At 41.7% G+C, this 20,502-nt stretch overlaps 1 protein-coding gene across 1 annotated transcript in view; it reads right to left on the minus strand.

Moving 5' to 3' along the window:
- Window positions 1-20,502, minus strand: part of REEP3 (receptor accessory protein 3) — a 52,228-nt gene that overhangs the window by 18,203 nt on the left and 13,523 nt on the right. Inside the window, exon 2 of the mRNA XM_034435734.3 lies at window positions 15,725-15,797. Coding sequence (XP_034291625.2) covers window positions 15,725-15,797 — 73 coding nt within the window. The remainder of the gene's footprint in view (window positions 1-15,724; window positions 15,798-20,502) is intronic.

A 20,502-nucleotide genomic window follows, 5' to 3' on the forward strand; every position in this document is an offset into this window, starting at 1 on the left:
GCCATTACTCAACTTGGGGAAGGTGAAAGTGGTTAGATATTTGGCCAGCATCCAAGGCCTACTTGAAATTCAGGCTCTGCTGTTATGTGGCGTCTTACTGACTTCCATCTGTTACTTCATTATTACCAACTTTCAGAAAGGATGACCTTTGCATAACAAAGGGTAAAAATGAATACATCTGGGAAGCTGGACTCCACAGCATCCCCCCTGCTAGGAGAATGATCCACCATCAATACAAGGATCCAGTGGGGAAGAGCTAGGTATTTAGTCAGTAACTGATTATTATCCTCTAGGCCAGTGATGGCGAATCTTTTCGGCACCAAGTGCCAAAAATGTTGCGCGGAAACGTCATGTTCGCTGGGGCCGTGTTCTGGAAAAGCTGAAATTCTGGATCCTAGCACTTATGGCGATCAGCTGGCCGGCCCGCATGCACAGGCTGGTTTTCAGCACTGCCGCACGCACCAAGGGATCACGCTCCGTAAAAGCCGAACTTCTGGGTTCTGGCGCACATGGGCACCCAACAATCAGCTGGCCGGCGAGCATGCACACATCGGTTTTTGGCACTGCCGCATGTGTGGGGGACAGCTGATTGTCACATGTGCATGCGCGCCAGAAACCCAGAAGACAAACAGACAAGGCCACGTGTGTCGGGCGACATGGCTTCTTGTGCCACTTTGGGCACACGTGCCATAGGTTCGCCATCACGGCTCTAGACTATAACCCATGTATAGGCATTCCTGCCTGAACTCCTTGACAGTGGCATTGGCTATGTCTTCAAGTAGCAAGAATAGCTCTCAAAAAATTCATGTGCACCACTTCCATTGCCTTCCTCCTGGCACAGATTCTCACATGTAGTCCAGGGAAGATCAGAGCTATTTGGGATTCAAAGAGCAAAAGGAACTAATTGCATCCTTGGTAAAAATGCAGTGTCTAATGATAGGAGACGATTCTAAAATTGCCTGAGAGTAATCATTACGATCTGCTTTCTATGATTCTTTGGTGTCAAAAATTACTCTGAGATAGTTAAAGTTGTGAATCTGCTCAATCTTAATTACCTTTGTAATCCATGTTTTCTCCTTGCTCTTTTCTCAAAAAACATTTTGATTTTTATAGGTGAGTCTGAACTCGTTTTATTTATTTATTTATTTATTAATTTAATTTGTATACCGCCCTTCTCCCGGAAGGGACTCAGGGCGGTGAACAGCCAAAATTAAAAAACATACAAATGCAAAAGTTAAGATAATTAAAAGAATTAAATCATTGGCTACCCAAATTTAAAACCCCAAATCCATAAAATTTAAAATCCCAATTAAAAACCATTTAGGCTAGGCCGGCTTGATGAAATAAAAACGTCTTCAGGGCTTTACGGAAGGTCCGGAGGTCCGGGATCAATCGTATTCCAGGAGGCAGCTCATTCCACAGGGTGGGTGCCCCCACAGAGAAGGCTCGCCCCCTGGGGGCCGCCAGCCGACATTGCCTGACCGACGGCACCCCGAGGAGGCCCTCTCTGTGAGAGCGTATTGGCCGGTGGGAGGTTATCGGTAGCAGCAGGCGGTCTCGCAAATACCCTGGCCCTAGGCCATGGAGCGCTTTAAAGATGAGAACCAACACCTTAAAGCGCACCCGGAAGACCACCGGGAGCCAATGCAGCTCGCGCAGGAGAGGTGTTACGTGGGAGCGCCACGTCGCTCCCATAATCACCCGCGCAGCCGCATTCTGCACCAGCTGGAGCCTCCGGGTGCTCCTCAGGGGGAGCCCCATGTAGAGAGCGTTACAGTAGTCCAGGCGTGACGTAACCAAGGCATGAGTGACTGTGCACAAGGAGTCCCGATCCAGAAAGGGGCGCAACTGGCGTATCAGGCGAACCTGATAAAAAGCCCCCCTGGCCACGGCCGTCATATGCTCTTCTAAAGACAGCCGTGTGTCCAGGAGGACGCCCAAGTTGCGAGCCCCCTCTGTGGGGGTCAGTGACTCGCCCCCAATAGCCAGCGATGGCACCAGCTGGCTATACCGGGACGCCGGCATCCACAGCCACTCGGTCTTGGAAGGGTTGAGCCGAAGCCTGTTCCTCCCCATCCAGACCCGCACGGCCTCCAGACACTGGGACATCACTTCGAGGGCATCATTGGGGTGGTCTGGGGTGGAAATGTACAGCTGAGTGTCATCAGCGTACAGATGGCATCGCACCCCAAAACCACGGATGATCTCACCCAGCGGCTTCACATAAATGTTGAACAGGAGCGGCGAGAGGACCGACCCTTGCGGCACCCCGCAAGCAAGGCGCCTCGAAGTCGACCTCTGCCCCCCTGCCAACACAGACTGCGACCGGTCAGAGAGATAGGAGGAGAACCACCGCAACACGGTGCCTCCCACCCCCAGTCCCTCCAGCCGGCGCAGCATGATACCATGGTCGATGGTATCAAAAGCCGCTGAGAGGTCTAACAGGACCAGAACAGAGGAACAACCCCTGTCCCGAGCCCTCCAGAGATCATCCACCAATGCGACCAATGCCGTCTCCGTGCTGTACCCAGGCCTGAAGCCGGACTGGCACGGATCTAGATAGACGGTTTCATCCAGGAACTGTGGGAGCTGGCGCGCAACCACACTCTCCACAACCTTCGCAACAAAGCGAAGGTTGGAGACCGGACGATAGTTTGCCAAAACGGCCGGGTCCAGAGAAGGCTTCTTGAGGAGGGGCCTCACCACCGCCTCTTTCAAGGCGGGAGGCAAGAAACCCTCTCTCAGAGAAGCATTTATGATCCTCTGGAGCCAGCCTCGTGTTACCTCCCGGGTGGCCAGTACCAGCCAGGAGGGGCACGGGTCCAATAAACATGTGGTTGCGTTTAATCTCCCCAGGATCCTGTCCACGTCCTCAGGAGTCACAGGGTCGAACTCATCCCAGGTAACATTCTCAAGACCAGCCTCAGTCACCCCGCCGGGATCTACCCAGTCAGAGTCCAAGCCTTCCCGAATCTGAGCGATTTTATCGTGCAGATACTGTGCAAAATCCTCAGCCTGGCCTTGCAAGGGGTCCTCCCGTGCTCCCTGATGTAGGAGGGAGCGGGTCACCCTAAACAAGGCGGCTGGGCGGTTATCTGCCGATGCAATAAGAGCGGAAAAGTGGTTACGCTTTGCCGCTTTTATCGCCACTAGATAGGTCTTAATATGAGACCTAACTAGTGTTCGGTCGGATTCGGAGCGACTCGCCCTCCAACCACTCTCTAGGCATCTTTTCCGGCGCTTCATCTCCCTCAGCTCCTTGGAAAACCAAGGAGCCGGGCAGGTTCGGCGTCGGGTCAGAGGCCGCAAAGGCACGACTCGGTCCAGAGCACCGGCGGCTGTCCTATCCCAGGCAGCCACCAGATCTTCAGCCGAGTCGTGTGCCAGAGTTTCAGGAACTGGCCCAAGCTCCCTCTGGAACCTATCAGGATCCATCAGGCGCCTGGGGCGGAACCACCTTGTTCACTTACATCAGCTGACCGATCTCTTCTGAGCCTAACTTGAGTTTGGGATACAGTGGCAGCCAGAAGGGGACTTTTCAGCTCCTACCGTTGGCCACGCCAGTTTCTCCGCCAGGGTCCCACCTGCATGCATTAACCTCTAGCTTTTCTCCTTGGCTGGCCTGCCCCCATTCATTCGCCCTGGCCAATGGGCTATGGTCCCTCCATCCCACGTGCTTCGGCACAGCCCATTCACTGAAACACAGTTCGTCCCGGGCTTTTCACTGCCCAGGACAGTTAGCTGCCAGCCAATCGGCTAGCTGCCAATGCTGACAGCCAGAAGCCACGGTGCAATCAATCGCAGGGGTGGGAGTGGGATGGGGAGGTGCTGTAACAAAATGGCCTCAGGTTCTTTTTAGGAGAAGGAAGCGAGAGGGAGGGAGGGAGGGAGGGAGAGAGGGAGGGAGGGAGGGAGAGAGAGAGAGAGAGAGAGAGAGAGAGAGAGAGAGAGAGAGAGAGAGAGAGAGAGAGAGAGAGAGAGAGAGAGAAGTCCTAGACCCGCAGCCGGAATGGGAAGAATTTCCTCCTGCTCAGGTAGGCAGGAAGAGATTCGTTCCATTCTTGTCCTATTCAAGAATAAGAACTTTTGTTCTTGTGGAAAAGCTCCAAGAAAAAAAAGAGCAAGAAGGTGTCTTAAGCAGGAAGGCAAACTGAAAGCCAAGATTCTGCTCCACCCTTAGATTTCAGCTGGAACTTGCCTGGAGACGCATTTCCCAGGCTGTATATTGAACAGGGGAACATCTTTTCCAAGGCTCATTTATTCTCTCAAGGAGCATTTCTCAACCTTGGCAGCTTTAAGATGGGTGGACTTTGATGGTTGAGAAATATTGCTCTAGAGGAATAGGATAGAAGTTAATTAATGTAGAGTGTGAACTCCGATTTGTCTATTTTGCATTGAGATTTTATGCTTGATTTTCTATTTCTTCTTACTTTTCTATGGGGGAGTCCTTTAAGACACTTTCATCGTTCTTGTAGAAACTTAAGTTTAGTTTCAACAGTAAAGGTTTTATATGTGATTATTTAAGGTAACAAAAGACTGTTTTAAAAAAATGATGTCTAGTGTAAACTTCACTGTACAATAGCGCACAGTGGTGGGTTGCTATCAATTGTTTTTTTTTTTTTTAATTTTATTTATATGCCGAGACTCAGGGCGGCTTACAATGTGCTCAGCAATAGTCTTCATCCTTTTGTATATTTATACAAAGTCAGCTTATTGCCCCCACAACTCGGTCCTCAATTTACCTACCTTAGAAAGGATGGAAGGCTGAGTCAACCTTGAGCCTTGGCGAGATTTGAACCTGCAGTAATTGCAGGCAGCTGGTCTTAATAACCAGCTTAATAACAGGGTGCCTTAGACCACTGTACTACCAAGTTCACCTCAGTTCGGGCGAATCGGTAGTAGCGGCGGTGGGAGGCTCCGCCCACCCACCCGGACGTCATCAAATAAGCTCTGCGCATGCGCAGAAGTGGCACGCACACGAGTATAGCAAGCACGCGCGTGAGCGAACCGGTAGCAAAGGTAAGTGAAACCCACCACAGATAGTGCAACTGTAGAATTTATTTCATTTTCTATCCCTTTTTTCTCCCTTATTTTCCAATACTGTAAGGCCATGGATTGTGGAGATTCATGTGGTAGGATTAACGGAAAGAATGTCAAGTAATGACATTTCCTAGACAGTAAACGATGGTAGCAGGAATTACCAAACTGTTTGCTATGAGGGAGAGCGCTCTACAGACCAGGGAACCTTCTAGGATTTGGCTACTTTAACATTTGTGGTTAAGCATGGCTGGGTTGGGGAATTCTGGAAGTTGAAGTCCGCACCTTAAAATACCTAGTTAAGATTGACAAACACTGTTCTAGGAGATTGAAACCTCCAGCCTTTCACGCTATGGGATCAGTCTTGGTGCTCAGCCCCTCAAACCTTCTTATAACGTGACCCCAAGCTATGAAACTTCAAAAGATGGAACTGAGCTTTTATTTCCTAATGGAATGCTTTCCAAATTCCCATAAAGGCACACAACAGATTTTTTTAAAAAAACACCACCAGACTGAATATACCACTATACTTTTATCAAGAGCTACTAGGAAGTTACTACAATTCCTGAATGGACAAACCAAGTGTCAGTTTTCTCCGGGAAACTGGCTTTCACTTATTTCATAGAAATTATTTTGCTATAAAATGGACAGATGTTCAGAACAAGAAGGGGAAAGAAACAGCAGCACAGGACTGGGAGGAAAAAAAACAGCCTGCTTAGGAACATCAATTCTCGCCCATGCAATCTGTTTCTAATCATTCTCTCTGCAATAAACACATGTTGAAATCCACAATCTTATTCAAAGAGATAATCATAATTAATTAAATGCAAAAAAAAAAATCCTCTCCATGATTGAAGAACAAGCTCATTCTACATTCTCTGGAGTACATTTAATCTTATCTACCGTAGATCGTGGTGTTCTAGGAATGGTTCACCAAAACAAATCCTCTAAAGGTAGTTTAAGGTGTTTTGAGGGTGATTTGCCTAGGCCTGCTTCACCTGGATTGCCATGCCAAGAACTCCCCAAATTGCTTCCGATTCAGCAGATTTACTTCTAGAGACAGTCAAATCACCCTTTCAAAAGCATGAATGTGGAGGGAGACTTCTCTGAAATAGTTCACACTCTGACAAATTTTCTATATTGCCACAATTTTTCTTTCTTTAAAAATGGGGGAAAGCTACCGGTATTTGAAACTATAAAATTGAAACAGCAAATGCCTGAATATAAATAACTCAATGATCCTGCTTCCAAAATATGTCACAGCAATTCATCATTTTCCTCATCAGAAGTACTCTTAATTATTAATTATATAGTACACCACCAGATTAAAAAATGGACAGAAAAATATCAGATATGGAATCTGAATTTAAAATCCTTCCATAGGTGCATTAAATCTTAAAAGCTGCACAATATTACTTATTGAATAGATTAATTATTGAAAGCTTAATACTTAATTGTACAGGGTTAATTTGAAGCAATTATTATGTTTTATTTAGCAATGTGAAGACTGAAAAGTCAATAGATTAGATTAGATTAGATTAGATTAGATTAGATTAGAATTCTTTATTGGCCAAGTGTGTTTGGACACACAAGGAATTTGTCTTTGGTGCATGTGCTCTCAGTGTACATAAAAAGACAAGATACATTCATTAAGAATCATAAAGTACAACACTTAATGCTAATCATAGGGTACAAATAAGCAATCAAATCATACTAGGAAACAATCAATATAAATCGTAAGGATACAGTAACAAGTTATTTGTAGACCCAAAATTATTCTGTGAAAAGGTTTTTTTTTTTTTTTTTTTTTTTTTTGCCATATAAACAAATTCATGATATCCTATTTTTCTTCTGAGAAATCTGTATATTGTCCGGAAATAAATTCATTCACCCTGTTCTTAAAATTTCTCAGACTTGAAATAATAAGATTGAACAGAAAGTCAAGCATGTGATGAAACGTTAGATTAATCCCAGAGGGTTGTATTGTATTTTCAGCCTCAGTGAATAGCCAAATTGGTGTCTGTGCCAGCTACAACAACTATTCTGAAGGATTGTTTTACCTTAAAAACTGACCTTCATATGAACCTTCACAGAATGAGCATAAGCAATGCCAAGGAAGGAGGTGTAGGAAAAAGGAGAGAGAGAAAAAAGGCAGTTCAACTTTAAAGTTGAACTATGTGGTTTCTGGCACTTGCACGTATGACCCCATGGAGCTCTATTTATTGAATTAAAACTTCTAGAGCAGAGGTCTTCAAACTTGGCAGCTTTAAGCTTTATGCTGGCTGGAGAATTCTGGGAGTTGAAGTCCATAAGTCTTAAAGCTGCCAAGTTTGAAGACCTCTGTTCTAGAGTGTAGTTAGAAATAATGTTTTTGGTTATGGGTATTTTTTTCCCCAAAAGTTCCAAAAGCTTGTTTTGTTTTAAAATGAAAGAACCAATGTATCTTGTAATTTAGGAAAATACAAATTATTTGTTTCTTCAATTCTCTTTGTCCTATGAATTTTGGCTGAAGAATAGGAAAGAACTGCTGTAAAATTGAAAGTTACATACATGTGATTTTCTGAAAGGCCATTTACACAGTTTAAAATGACCTTAATAAAATTACTATAGTCTACGTAAAGTAAATCTAATAAATCTATAGTCTATGTAAAGTAAATCTACGTAAATCTAATAATATTTTCACTTTAAATATATATCTATATCTATCTAGATCTAGATCTAGATCTACATGTAAATAAATACTATATATATATATATATATATATATATATATATATATATATATATATATATATATATATATATATATTTGTTTTCTCAGGTTTTCGCGGGTGTTTGTATGTAGGTCTTTGGTTATTCGGGTCTTCTCCCACGTAAAATTGGAAGTGTCTTGGCGACGTTTCGACGAAGTCTCATTCGTCATCTTCAGGCTGGTGTTCTCGGCTTCGTGCTCCTGGAAGCACGAAGCCGAGAACACCAGCCTGAAGAAGACGAATGAGACTTCGTCGAAACGTCGCCAAGACACTTCCAATTTTACGTGGGAGAAGACCCGAATAACCAAAGACCTACATATATATATGTAGCCCTGCCACCTAGTGGAGAAAAACCGACCATACACCCGAAGCCAAGCCAATAAACACATACTGGGACTCCCAACCAATCAGAATGAAAAGGTGGAGCCATCCCAGAATACCAGCACCAGATTTGAAATTCCAACGTCAGTTAGTGCAAAATGACTACTGGCATAAGCCTGATGATGGCAGATGGGATTCTGCCGAAACGTCGCTTCTACCCTTTTAGGGATATATCCACAATTACACGGGAAGAAACCCGAAATATTAACTATACACACATACATACCCGTGAAAACTTACATAAACAAATATATATATATATATATATATACATATATACATATATATATACATATATACATATATATATATATATATTATTTATCTTGTATTTTAATTCTGGCTAGCTGCCCAGAGTTGCATTGGTGAGATGGGTGACCATATAAATGAATATACATTTTGAAAACAAAATCTGCAATACATAGAATTCTAAAAATGGACTTAAGAAATGCAATTTCTGTTATATAGTTTTCTGATATTTAGATACTTCTATGTTGATAAATAAAGTCCATATTAAGCAGCAATGAAGAAATGAAACATTAGGTTCTGAGCAAATACAATTTATTGTATTTCTTCAGCCCCCGCCCCCCTAAAGCAGGAGTGGAGTGGAGTGGAGTGGAGTGGAGTGGAGTGGAGTGGAGTGGAGTGGAATGGAATGGAATGGAATGGAATGGAATGGAATGGAATGGAATAGAATAGAATAGAATAGAATAGAATAGAATAGAATAGAATAGAATAGAATAGAATAGAATAATCTTTATTGGGCAATTGGACACACAAAGAATTTGTCTCTGGTGCATCAGGTCACAGTGTAATATAAACAGCAGGCAATGATGCAACAGTCAAGCCACAAGAGATCTGAAGAGCCTTCTGAATTAGGCAAAGGCACACCTGGTACAACAAATGTTTTACAGCCTGCTCGTTGAGCAGGATCTGTGAATCCAGGAAGACTCCCAGACTGTGCACAATTCTTGAAGGGGAAGTGCTACCCCATCTAAGACTGCAGATGGAACAACTCCCAATCTGGGTGGCCCAAATATTCATGGTTCACTCACCTGTTGTGAGATGAGTGGACATACAAACCACTTAAATGAGTTAATTGAAATAAAAAGTATATTCAAAAATAACAACCATTTACTTATTGCTAAAACAAGCCAATACTAAAAATTATTTCCTGTAATGGAAAGAAACTGTTTATTCAATAATACATATCTAGGGCAATTATGTAGAATGAGTATCACCTTTAAGAAGCCATGTTCTAAAAAGATGGGTAGAATCTGGCTGCCTAAATCAGCAGTCTGAAAGAACACTATGTACATACAACTAATGACATAAACAGAATACTGAAGTCCAAATACATTATCTCTGCATAGCAGATTTTGCGATGTTAAGCCAAGTAAGGAAAACAAAGTTCAGTCATGCAGTTCTTTCTTTCCAGCTCAAAATGAGAATTTAAATAGGTATGAGACAAATCACATTAAAATACTATGCAATTTCAGCTGAGTATGTATTTCTCAAGCAGAGAGTAGAATTTACATACAAAAGAAACAAATCACACTAGGTGGGTAAATAGGAAGGAAGGAAGGAAATTAATAGTTTATGGTTTATAATAGATATGAACTTGGTCATCAAGTTTTATATAAGAAACCAAAGTTTGAATGGCATGCGTGCTTTACATTCTTCATTTCCCCCACCCCCTTTTTAAGATAAGCTTTGATACAGTAAATGGAGAACAAAGGATGCATCCAGATAATGCCTGCTAGGTTCCTTGCCCACTCATTTTTAAAACATGTAAAGTACAAAATGCACGGAAAAGCAGGATCATAATAACTCATTATCTAATAAATGAATAGACATTTATTACTCCAGACATACTCCAGATATCCTTAGGCATTCTTGGAAAATAAAACCAAGGGTGACTACAATACTTTTTCGGAAAGTATGACTATCTGTCTAGAAAAAAACCCTGTTATTTAAAAAGTTTTTCACAATATAGTTCTTTACATCTGGTGCGGTCATATGATGACCAATTTAATGACCATCGTGACTTACAACCTTAATGGAGGGCTCAGTTATGGTCAGAAGTAGAGGACTACCTATATAAACACCACCATCAAAAGAAGCTTTTGGTGTGGATAACAGCAGCGATGCAACGAGTGCTTATGGGATTACAATTATCTAGATAATTATGGGTACTACATAAAATTTAGTAAAAAGAACTGTACAGCTAAAACGAAGAATGCTCTATCTACTCAACTGGATATACAACCTGTTATCTTATCATCAACCTTGGTCCTGACTGGAGTATAAGAACATAAAGGAGTCTGTTTACCTCATGTCCTGGATTCCTGTCTAATCTGTACAAATGTTATATTGGTTGATGTTCTACCAGGAAGCAATGAACTGTAAATATATCTTTTTCTTGAAGAGTTTGGAAGTTGGTGTTTGGCACTAGACTGCATAAACAGAAGGATAGAATCAAGATCGCAAGAGGTGTTACTACCGCTTTATAATGCCTTGGTAAGAGCACACTTGAAATACTGCATCCAGTTTCTGCCACAATATAAAAAGATGTTTCTAGAAAGAGTGCAGAGAAGAGCAACAAAGATTATTAGGGGACTGGAGACTAAAACTAAGAATGGTTGCAGGAATTGGGAATGTCTAATCTAGTGAAAAGAAGGACTAGGGGTGGCAGGATAGCAGTGTCCCAATCTCTGAGGGGCTGCCACAAAGAAGAGGGGTCAACCTATTCTCCAAAGCACCTGAGGGCAGGAAAAGAAGCAAAGGCTGGAAACTAATCAAGAGAGAAGCAACCTAGAATTAAGGAGAAATTTCCTTATCAACCAACCTGTGGAATCAATGCTCCATCCTGGAGGCTTTTAAGAAGAAATTAAACAGCCCCTTGTCTGAAACATTATAGGGTCTCCTGTTTGAGCAGGAGGTTGGATTAGAAGACCTCTAAAGTCATTTCCAACTCTGTTATTCTGTTACTTTTGCCCATCAGATTATCTCCAGAACAGCTACTAAAAACGTATCCTTGCTACATAAAGATACAGGGTCATCATAGAATCAGACAATAGTTCCAAATTGCAAAACTTCTTTTCTTGATGAGCTCAAGGCAGCATACATATAGCGCTTTCTCCTTCAGTATTGTTCACAATCCTGTGATGAAGGTTAGGCTTAAAGAAACTTTTAAGCACAATTTCCTAACAGTCAGAACAATTAACAGTGGAAACGGCTTAGCTCGCCTTCAAAAGCTGTGGGTGCTCCTACACTGGATGCTTTTAAGAAGAGACTGGACAGCCATTTGTCTGAAATGGTATAGGGCCGTGATCATGAACCTATGGCATGCGTGCCAGCCATATCGGTGGGCACATGAGCTCAGCTCTGGTGCGGATGTGCATGCCGGCCAGCTGATTTTCGGGCCTTCTGGGCCCACCAGAAGTAGGGAAACAAGCTGTTTCCTGCCTCCGGAGGGCCTCAGGGGGTGGTGGGGAAGGCCCATTTTTTGCTCTCCCCAGCTTCCAGAGCCTTTCTAGAAGTCTGGGAAGAGCTAAAATGGCCTTCCCCACACCCCCGGAGGCCCTCCAGAGGCTGGAAACGGCCTGTTTGCCAACTTCCGGTGGCTCCGGAAGGCCCGTTTTTTGCTTTCCCCAGCCTCCGGAGCCTTTCTAGGAGTCTGGGAAGAGCAAAAACGGCCTTCCCCACCTGCCCAGAGGCCTCCCAGAGGCCCATCCAGGAGATGGGGAAGGCTGTTTTCGCCCTTCCCAGACTCCTAGAAAGACTCTGGAGACTGGGGAGAGCAAAAAGTGGGCCTACTGTGCCATCGCGTGCCAGGAGCAGGGGGCAGGAGCAGGAGCACATAGAATTATGGGTGTGGGCATACACACGACACACACACCCCACTCCTGGCACGCGATAGCAAAAAGGTTAGCCATCACTGGTATAGGGTCTCCTGCTTGTGCAAGCAGTTGGACTAGAAGACTTCCAAGATCCCTTCCAATTCTGTTATTCTATTATTTGTGACCTTAAGTCCTTCAAGTCATAGAGAGAAACTTAAATGCAAAGAGTAACATATTTAAATATTTTCTAAGATAAATTATAAAAACGTTATGGCTTTAGAATAATCTACCATCAATCTCTTAGACTGAAGACTTCTCAGTTATCTTGGATAAAGGTGACCATAGGTTTATTGTCTTAAAGGAAATAATTAAGTTCTCTGCAGCAATTTCTCACTGCAGAAAGACCGACCCCATGGATTGTTGAGATTGTTCCTGAAGTCTGAAGTGCACTTCCACTAAAGCCCTCATTATCACATGGAATGAAAAACTAGCCATAGTCTCAATTCAGGTCATACCTCAAAAGCCTTTCTCTCTACATAGCTCTCCGTTTTTCTGGGGAGCTTCAAGAGATAAAATGACAGAAGAGATATCTAGATTGGCACTGGTGAAATATGAAGAATGAGCATGGGCAAGAGTCTATATTATGAAATAAGTTGTGACATTAAGGCAATTTTTCTATTCACACATCCACAAACAGCTGGCCAGCAACCTTGTTTAGCTAAACCTATAGAAGAGATTCAGGGTTGAACTGTGAAGTCCTTGGTGGTCTCTGAGCTTGGTTGTTTTCTTACAGACATTTCATTACCAAACTACCCTTATGGGTTTCATCCCCATAAGACATCCCCTGATAATAAGGCCAATCTGGCTTTTGAGAGTATGCACTAAAATAAGCTCCCCCCCCGAAAATAAGCCCTCCCCAAAAATATTTAAACGCATGAGCAGCCAGTCCCCATCATTTCCTCCACATGCCCCAAAATAATAAGACCTCCCCGAAAATAAGGCCAAGCGCTTATTTCGGGGTTCAAAAAAATATAAGACAGAGTCTTATTTTCAGGGAAACACAGTAGGTAATGAAATGTTTGCAAGAAAATAACCAAGCTCAGAGAGCGTCAAGGACCCCATAGCCTAATCCTGTTTCTCCTAGGGAAGGAAGAACCAAAATATATACCTTGTTTCCCCAAAAATAAGACCCTGCCTTATATATTTTTTTGCCACCCAAAAAGGCACTAGGTCTTACTTTTGGGGGGTGGGGAATGTCCACTGACTCACCTCACTTGCATGCATCACCCCCAGCCTTTTTTTCCACTATTAGAGGCCTTCAGGAACTTCTTCGTCCGGCAAGGCCAGCAAGGCTTTCCTGAAGGTCTCTGTAGCCGATAACAAAGCTCCGGATTGATCTGAGGCTCTGTTATCGGCTACAGAGGCCTTCAGGAAAGCCTTGCCGGCAGAAGAAATGGGCCAAAGTGTGAGAAGCCTGGCTGCAACTATCTGAAGGTAAGTAGTAGGACAGTTCCAGCACCCACCCTAGCTTAATTTTTACTTGTGCACCCTGGAGTTGGCAGGGTCTTAATTAGGGCTTATTTTGGGGGGGGGTGTAGGGCTTATATTGGGCACACATGTAAAAGCCAAGCTAGGACTTACTTTCTGAGAAGGTCATATTTTCGGGAAAACACAGTACAAGGATGCTGTGAAGCCTACACTAGTCCATCTGTCAAGAAAAAAAAATGTTTGGATTTGCTTGTATGCTACTATATTTTATTTTATTACTGTTTTTTATGCTTCTGCATTTATATGTTGTCCAGAGTTACTCTACAATATGGGCAATCATATAAATCAAATCAATCAATGAATGTATCAATCATATTTATCCATTTGGTGAACGAATGGGACTCTGGATTCTTGTGAGGGTTGTTTCCCCAGACTGGACACACCACAGTGAAGAAGGTATTATAACTATACAAAATATATAATTGTAGCACACATCTTTCCTATTGCCCTGAATTAACTCCACCCTCCACCCGCCATCGGCTTTGCAAGTCAATGTGGTCACATGAATAAGTCTTGATGGTCATCCTTATAATAAATAAATATTAAAAACTGTAAAATGGCATACAATCTTTGCCTCCCTCCAAAAGTTATTGCAATTGTACAGATTAGGTGCTGCCTCGGCGTGATTGCTCCTTTTCTGGTTGCTATTGAACTTCAGACCAAGGGCTGCTTACCACAGCTTGTGGTCCTGACAGATGACTGATTTTGCTTACCTGTATTAATTGTGCATCACTTCTCACTTCCTAGCCTGTTTGTTGTCTTCCTCTTTTTCTCCTCCACACCCACATTTTTGTAGGCGAAGGGTCTGGATGGGGTGAGGCTGCCTCTGGACATCAGAACTTTCTTTAAAATGTCAGGGTGTAGCTCAATTACCCAGACAGCTAGAACACCAGTATATATGCTTGTGAGTAATGTGTGATTGTGGAACAAATGAGCCCATCTCCTCTCAAATTTCGGGGGCCGTTTGGGAGAAGGGATGAGCTGATTCTATTCTTGGGGAAGTAGTGGTAGAAAGCATTTCTGCCTGGCTGCAGCTGCTTTTCCCAAATGCAGATAGCAACCCTAGCTTCATTACCCACAAAGCTGAAAAGTAAAGAAAATTCCTTTCTCCTTGAATGATTTGTGGCTAAAGTGAGACAGCTACATTCCGGAGCAAGCTTACTTGACTAATATGTCAAAGAGTAGTGTACGTATCAGAAATATCATTAGTTCTGAAGTATCTGAATTCTATGAAACTGCCTAAAACAATACTTTTACAGTCTCTAACAATACCCAGAGACACTTTCAATGCAGTCAGAGAAGAAAAACTAATTTATTATTTGATTATCAGAGTCAGCATAAACAGAAGCATGCTAAACACTTTTAATTAAAATATGGAAAAGGTAAAAAGTAAGTATATCGTTGCCAATTTATTATGTTCAACTGATGTTAAGATTCAGTTGATTACTTGATTAAGTAACCCCTGGCTTAGCAAAGTGTATGAATTCACTCTTTTCTATTTTGTACTAAGTGAAGGTCGTATTTTCCTTTGTATAATATTCACATTCTCATGCATAGGTTATTTCTGTCATGCCTTTTTCATATGCCTACTACATTTTTCATACATTTCTTGAGCATATACTTTTTTGTGATTTGGAACCACTTTCCAAAACTTTGGAAAAAAGCATTTTGGATGCTTTTTAGATGCTTATCTCTACAAACAGGTCTATGAAGAAGCAGCTGGTAACCTTCCCCATTAAGGCAGAATTTTATATGCAGCCTACGCTTTCTTTTTCTTTCTTTCTTTCTCTTTCTTTCCCTGCATTCCTGCAAGGGTTGCCATCACATCTAGTCTCTCCAATTCAGCCACATCATTTAATCACTGTGAAGGTGGCAAGGAGAAAATATGCTTCAGAAAGAATAGAAAGGTAGCAAAGAGCAGCTGCATTTGGAAAGCATCTGTTCCTTGCATTACTTCTCAACTTATCATCAAATTTAAAAATTAAATAGTGCAAGATCAACGCCTTACTTAAACATGAAATACGATTTCAGTGTATCATAATTACCATGATTAACATCTCCTGACAAATTAAAATCCGTATTATTGCCGACGCTAGTATACACTCTCAAAAAACTTGAGTAAAGGTTAATACTGGAAAGAAATATTGAAAATTAAGTACTCACATATTCCTTGACATTTTTTGTTTTTACAGCTTTGTAGGAATAATAAGCAGGATACAGCATTCCAAAGACCAACCTATATGTAAAGAAAAATATTTTAATTGAACAAACGCACACAGTAATCATGGAAGCTCACAATACATATTACATAAGGAAAAAATGAAAAGAAGTTCATATTCAGACAACTGTAATTTCAAACTATGTCTATTCTGATCACAGCTATTGAGCACTGCATTCTCTGGGCATCCCTCACGTGCTCATACATCAAAACCTGCCTTTTAAAAAAAACTGAAAGTTTGCACTAAGATTTCAGATCTTTTCACATCTATTATTTTGCAAGGAAAAAGATAAGAACTACTAGCTGGCTTGAATAAGTGCTATAAGGCTATGAAAGGCTTATATATTACAAAGGAGAAACCAAGTAGAAACAGAAATGATACCGTGTTTCCCCGAAAATAAGACCCTGTCTTATATTTTTTTGAACCCTGAAATAAGTGGTTGGCTTTATTTTCAGGGAGGTCTTATTATTTTGAGGCGCGTGGACCAAGATGGGGCTCTTCTTGCCGTTTTACCTGATTTCTAGCTCTGCGTTTAAATATTTTCAGGGAGGGCTTATTTTCGGGAGGGAGGCTTATTTTAGCACATGTGCTCAAAGGCCCGATTGGGCTTATTATCAGGGGATGTCTTATTTTTGGGGAAACAGGGTATACTTCTGAACTAGTCGTAACTCAACTTTTTTTTTTTTTGACAAAACTGTTTGTTTCAAACAGATAATCTGTCATGTGTAATTGTTTGAGTGTACAATGACTACAAATTAGAGTAAAACATAAAGGTAGACAAGTTGCTTCATTTATCGTTTTCCATGTCTGGCAGAAAAATGGTACAATTCAGAGCAATATCTTTCCTCTTTTGGCACATGTCAGAGCAGGAGTGATGGAAGCTATCCCATTTTCCACAATTTTGTTCCTAATTACCCTAATCCTGATACTCCAAATGTAGCCCTTTTTAGTACCAGATGTTTGTTATGTAAAAAAGTACTTCAGAGTACATACAAATACTTTATCTAAACTATTGGATGTGCTGAATTAAAAAAACTGAGGTATTTCTAAAACGTTAACAGTACGGTAAAATACTACTCCAAAGAATGAAACGGGAAAACATTTATTTTTCAATGTAACCTTCCGAAATAAATCTGCTTTGGGATCCAAGGACAAGGTGTATAACAGTATGTGTTTAATTATTACTGGTATACTGGCTGGGTTCATATATTATGCTATGCCTTGATTTATTTCAAGCATGCTTTATTGAAAACGAAACCTAAAATGTATTATATTATGGCCTCATGCAATGTGCAAACCAGGCCATTAACTTGAGTATGCATTTTTATTGGTTGCTAAAAACTATTGTTGACCAGTTTCATTACATTATACACTGCTTTTTAATTAATATTCTTCTTACAAATTTATTTAGCTATTGTATAGGCATTTTGTTTCTTCTCCATATAAAAATGTTTTCTCCAAACTGGAGAAAATCTGACAAGGAATCTGAAAGTGTCAGTGGAGTAAAGGACCACATCTATGTCCTTTTAACTTACAGGTTGTATTTAATAATAAAGGAGAGAACCCACATATATTCATACCAACACCCAACAAACCTTTTGTTCCAAGGAACACTTGCCCCAGTTCAAAGAACGTGGATAGAAACTAGTTGTAGACACTAAATAGGATTTTAAAATCTTTTAGAAACAATGAGCCAGGAAAAATATTGGATCCTTACTGCAATCTGATAAATGTATGTATATGAGATGTGTCTTATGCTTCACTGGAGGCAAAACTTAGGGCTCAGAATTAAGGCATAATCAGTACTGACAACTGGTGGTTGTGTGATAAGATTAAACTAGATTTACAAACCTCCCTCAATCTCTGAAGAAGTGATTCCTATTGGGTTGTTTTTTCAACCAACCAACCAACCAACCAACCAACCAACCAACCAACCAAGGAAGGAAGGAAGGAAGGAAAGAAGGAAGGAAGGAAGCTTGGAGGTTGTCTAATCCAACCCTCAGCCCAAGGCAGGAGTTCCATAAATTCCATAAGAAGTTATTCATAAGAAAAAGTATACCATTATTCTTTTTTAACAGCAAAATATATCCATCTGAACTGAAGAAGCTTCTCGGATGAGAAGCGAAACATCTTCAAGGAAAACAAAGAAAGTCCAGTTGCCTTTTGACAAAGTATTTTTGTGACAACTATGACCTGGATGACTGAGAATCTTCACAGACCTACCCAGCCGAAAATCTATTATAATTTTACCAGCATTTCAGGATTTTTAAAAGTTGCCGTCTTCCCATAAGGCTTTTTGTTTTTCTAAACTTAAATAGCTAGCTTCTATTTAACAATTGGTTTCCATGGGAGCCGGTGAACTATGCTTTAAATCAGCAGATGGTTGTTTTCAATTCCAAACAGGAGTTGGCAGCAGCCCAACTCTTTCAAGTATTTCCTAAGGCTTCTATGACTGTAGAAAAACAGGTTTGGAGCAAATGTATACAATAGTTTATTAAAGCTAGACTGCATGTAAAGTAATAAAGTCATAACCTATTTACATTAATCTCCAACATGTTCTGACACCAGGCCCTACCCACGTTAACCACCTAGAAGCCCAACTAAATTCTTCATTGCTTGTAAAAATACAGCAATATAACCTTTCCAAGAGAATAAAAAGGGTAACAAAAGCAGCAACATTGTGGTGGGTTTCACATTATGTTACTACCGGTTCGCCCCGCACACACACGCTTGCTTCATGTATGTGCGCGCCCGGTTTGCATGCATACCTGCCTTCCGCGCATGTGCCTGGCCTTCCACACATGCGTTTTGCTTCCGTGCGCATGCCTTCCGCGCATGTGCCCGGTCTCAAAAACATTCCTATATAGGATGGCATAGAGGTGGGGCAAGGAGGGCCGACCCACCCGCGATTTCCGCTACTGGTTCAGGCAAACTGGCTCAAACTGGCTGAATACCATCTTTGAGCAACCTATTTTCTTAATTAAAGCCAAATACCAATTTTAAGCAGCTTCTTAAACTCCTCCATCAGGAAATGTCAAATTCTTGGTTGATACAATAACAAGATCAATTTTGTGACTTTCTCTACAAGCCAATCAAGACTCCATAAACTATTCTTTCTCCACCACATCTTAACTGGAAGCATTTGTGGGGGTAAAGGGGGGGAGGTTTGATGGTGATCATTTAATGTACTACCAATAAATTTTGTTCAATTTTCAATCTTGTAAAAATTTGCACTTTATGAATATTCAGCATGAATGCTTTGAGTATGACGGTACTCAATGAATCTGCCTTTACTGGATGCAGAGTTGAAGGTGACTTTGGAGATAATAATCATTGTGATAACTGATCAGATTATTGCGAGCTGAAGTCAGAGTTGGGTTCAAACGTCAGATCTGGTATTTGTCTTGGAGCAGAGGATATTACCATTATTATTTGTCAAATTACTCCCAAGTGGCCTTGGAATTTTTTGTAGCTACTCCCTGACAGAGGGAGAAAGAACCTGTTCAACTGGTTTGATCAGGTGCCTTATGGACCCTGCTGGGTTTCACAGGGAATTTGAGTGGGTCCTGAGGCTCTATAGTTCGTTGCTCAGAAGAAGTTTGCAGTGATAACCTTGGACAGATTCACACCTATATGTATTCTCCCTTACAAATCCCAGAAGGATTCCAAGAGACAAAGTGGCAGAAGACACATCTAGATCATCACTGGAGGAAAACAAAGAGCAAAATCAATCAAGCATGAATAAGAGCCTTCATTAAAAGATTACTTATGGCAATAAAAGCCACAAAACATAGGACCCCGGAGGAAACAGAGTACTTAGATCTTTTTCAGTCAGATTTCAAGATGAGAAATACATTGAGGTAATATTGACTGTACTTATTTATAAATTACATTTGGCAGCACTGAGATGGAAGTAGTGCACCTATTCTGGTCTTCCTTAATGTCTCGATTGATTTCAAAATCATGGTACCTTTAAAGGTTAGAAATGGAGCCATGTTGTTGCAATTGTTTTCCGCCTCCTTCTTCAGCCAACCCCAATCCCTTTTAAAAACCTCATTTGCATGATTTACTGTATGCCTTGATGAGTGACAGCAGCAGTCTCCAATCTTTCCACCTTGGCAGCCAGGCCTGGCCCAGCGCAAGGGGGGGGGTGCGAGTGGCAGGTGCACGCATTTGTGTATAACGCCACTGGTGTGAGCAGTGCACTCGAGTGAATGGCGGGCACTGGCTCTGCTCATGTGACGCTCCACTTGTGCAAGCAGATGGCGCTCGAGCAGAGACAAGCGCCCACCCCCCACTCAAACAACCTCCGTTGCGCCAGTGGAGCTTCGTGCACGTGCTTGCTCATCACTCACATGGCCCTGTTTCGAACAGGTCGCAGCCTGTGGGCCGCAACCTGAGGACTGGGGAGCCCTGGTGTAAAGGAAGGAAGCAAGCAAAGAAAATATTTTTTCAGTTGAGGAGCTGAAGAAAAATTTGGCTTAAAAAGTTCAGCTGGCTGGAGCAACCTGGTCCTTAGAAACCTTTTTGCTCTTTGACTGCTTTCAGGATCTAGCTAGGACTCTTCTAGAGTCACCACTTGTTGCGTAATGGGCTGGGTCTTTTATGTTTGTAGGTCAGGGACTACCTGTATGTTATAGTCATAAAGAAATTTTTTATAAAATGATGTTATCATTGGTAATGTCAATGGAAAAATTGGTTACAACGTATAAAAATTCTTGA

Source organism: Pantherophis guttatus, chromosome 6 (assembly GCF_059756535.1).
Source record: "Pantherophis guttatus breed Tessera chromosome 6, ASM5975653v1, whole genome shotgun sequence".
NCBI lineage: Eukaryota > Metazoa > Chordata > Lepidosauria > Squamata > Colubridae > Pantherophis > Pantherophis guttatus.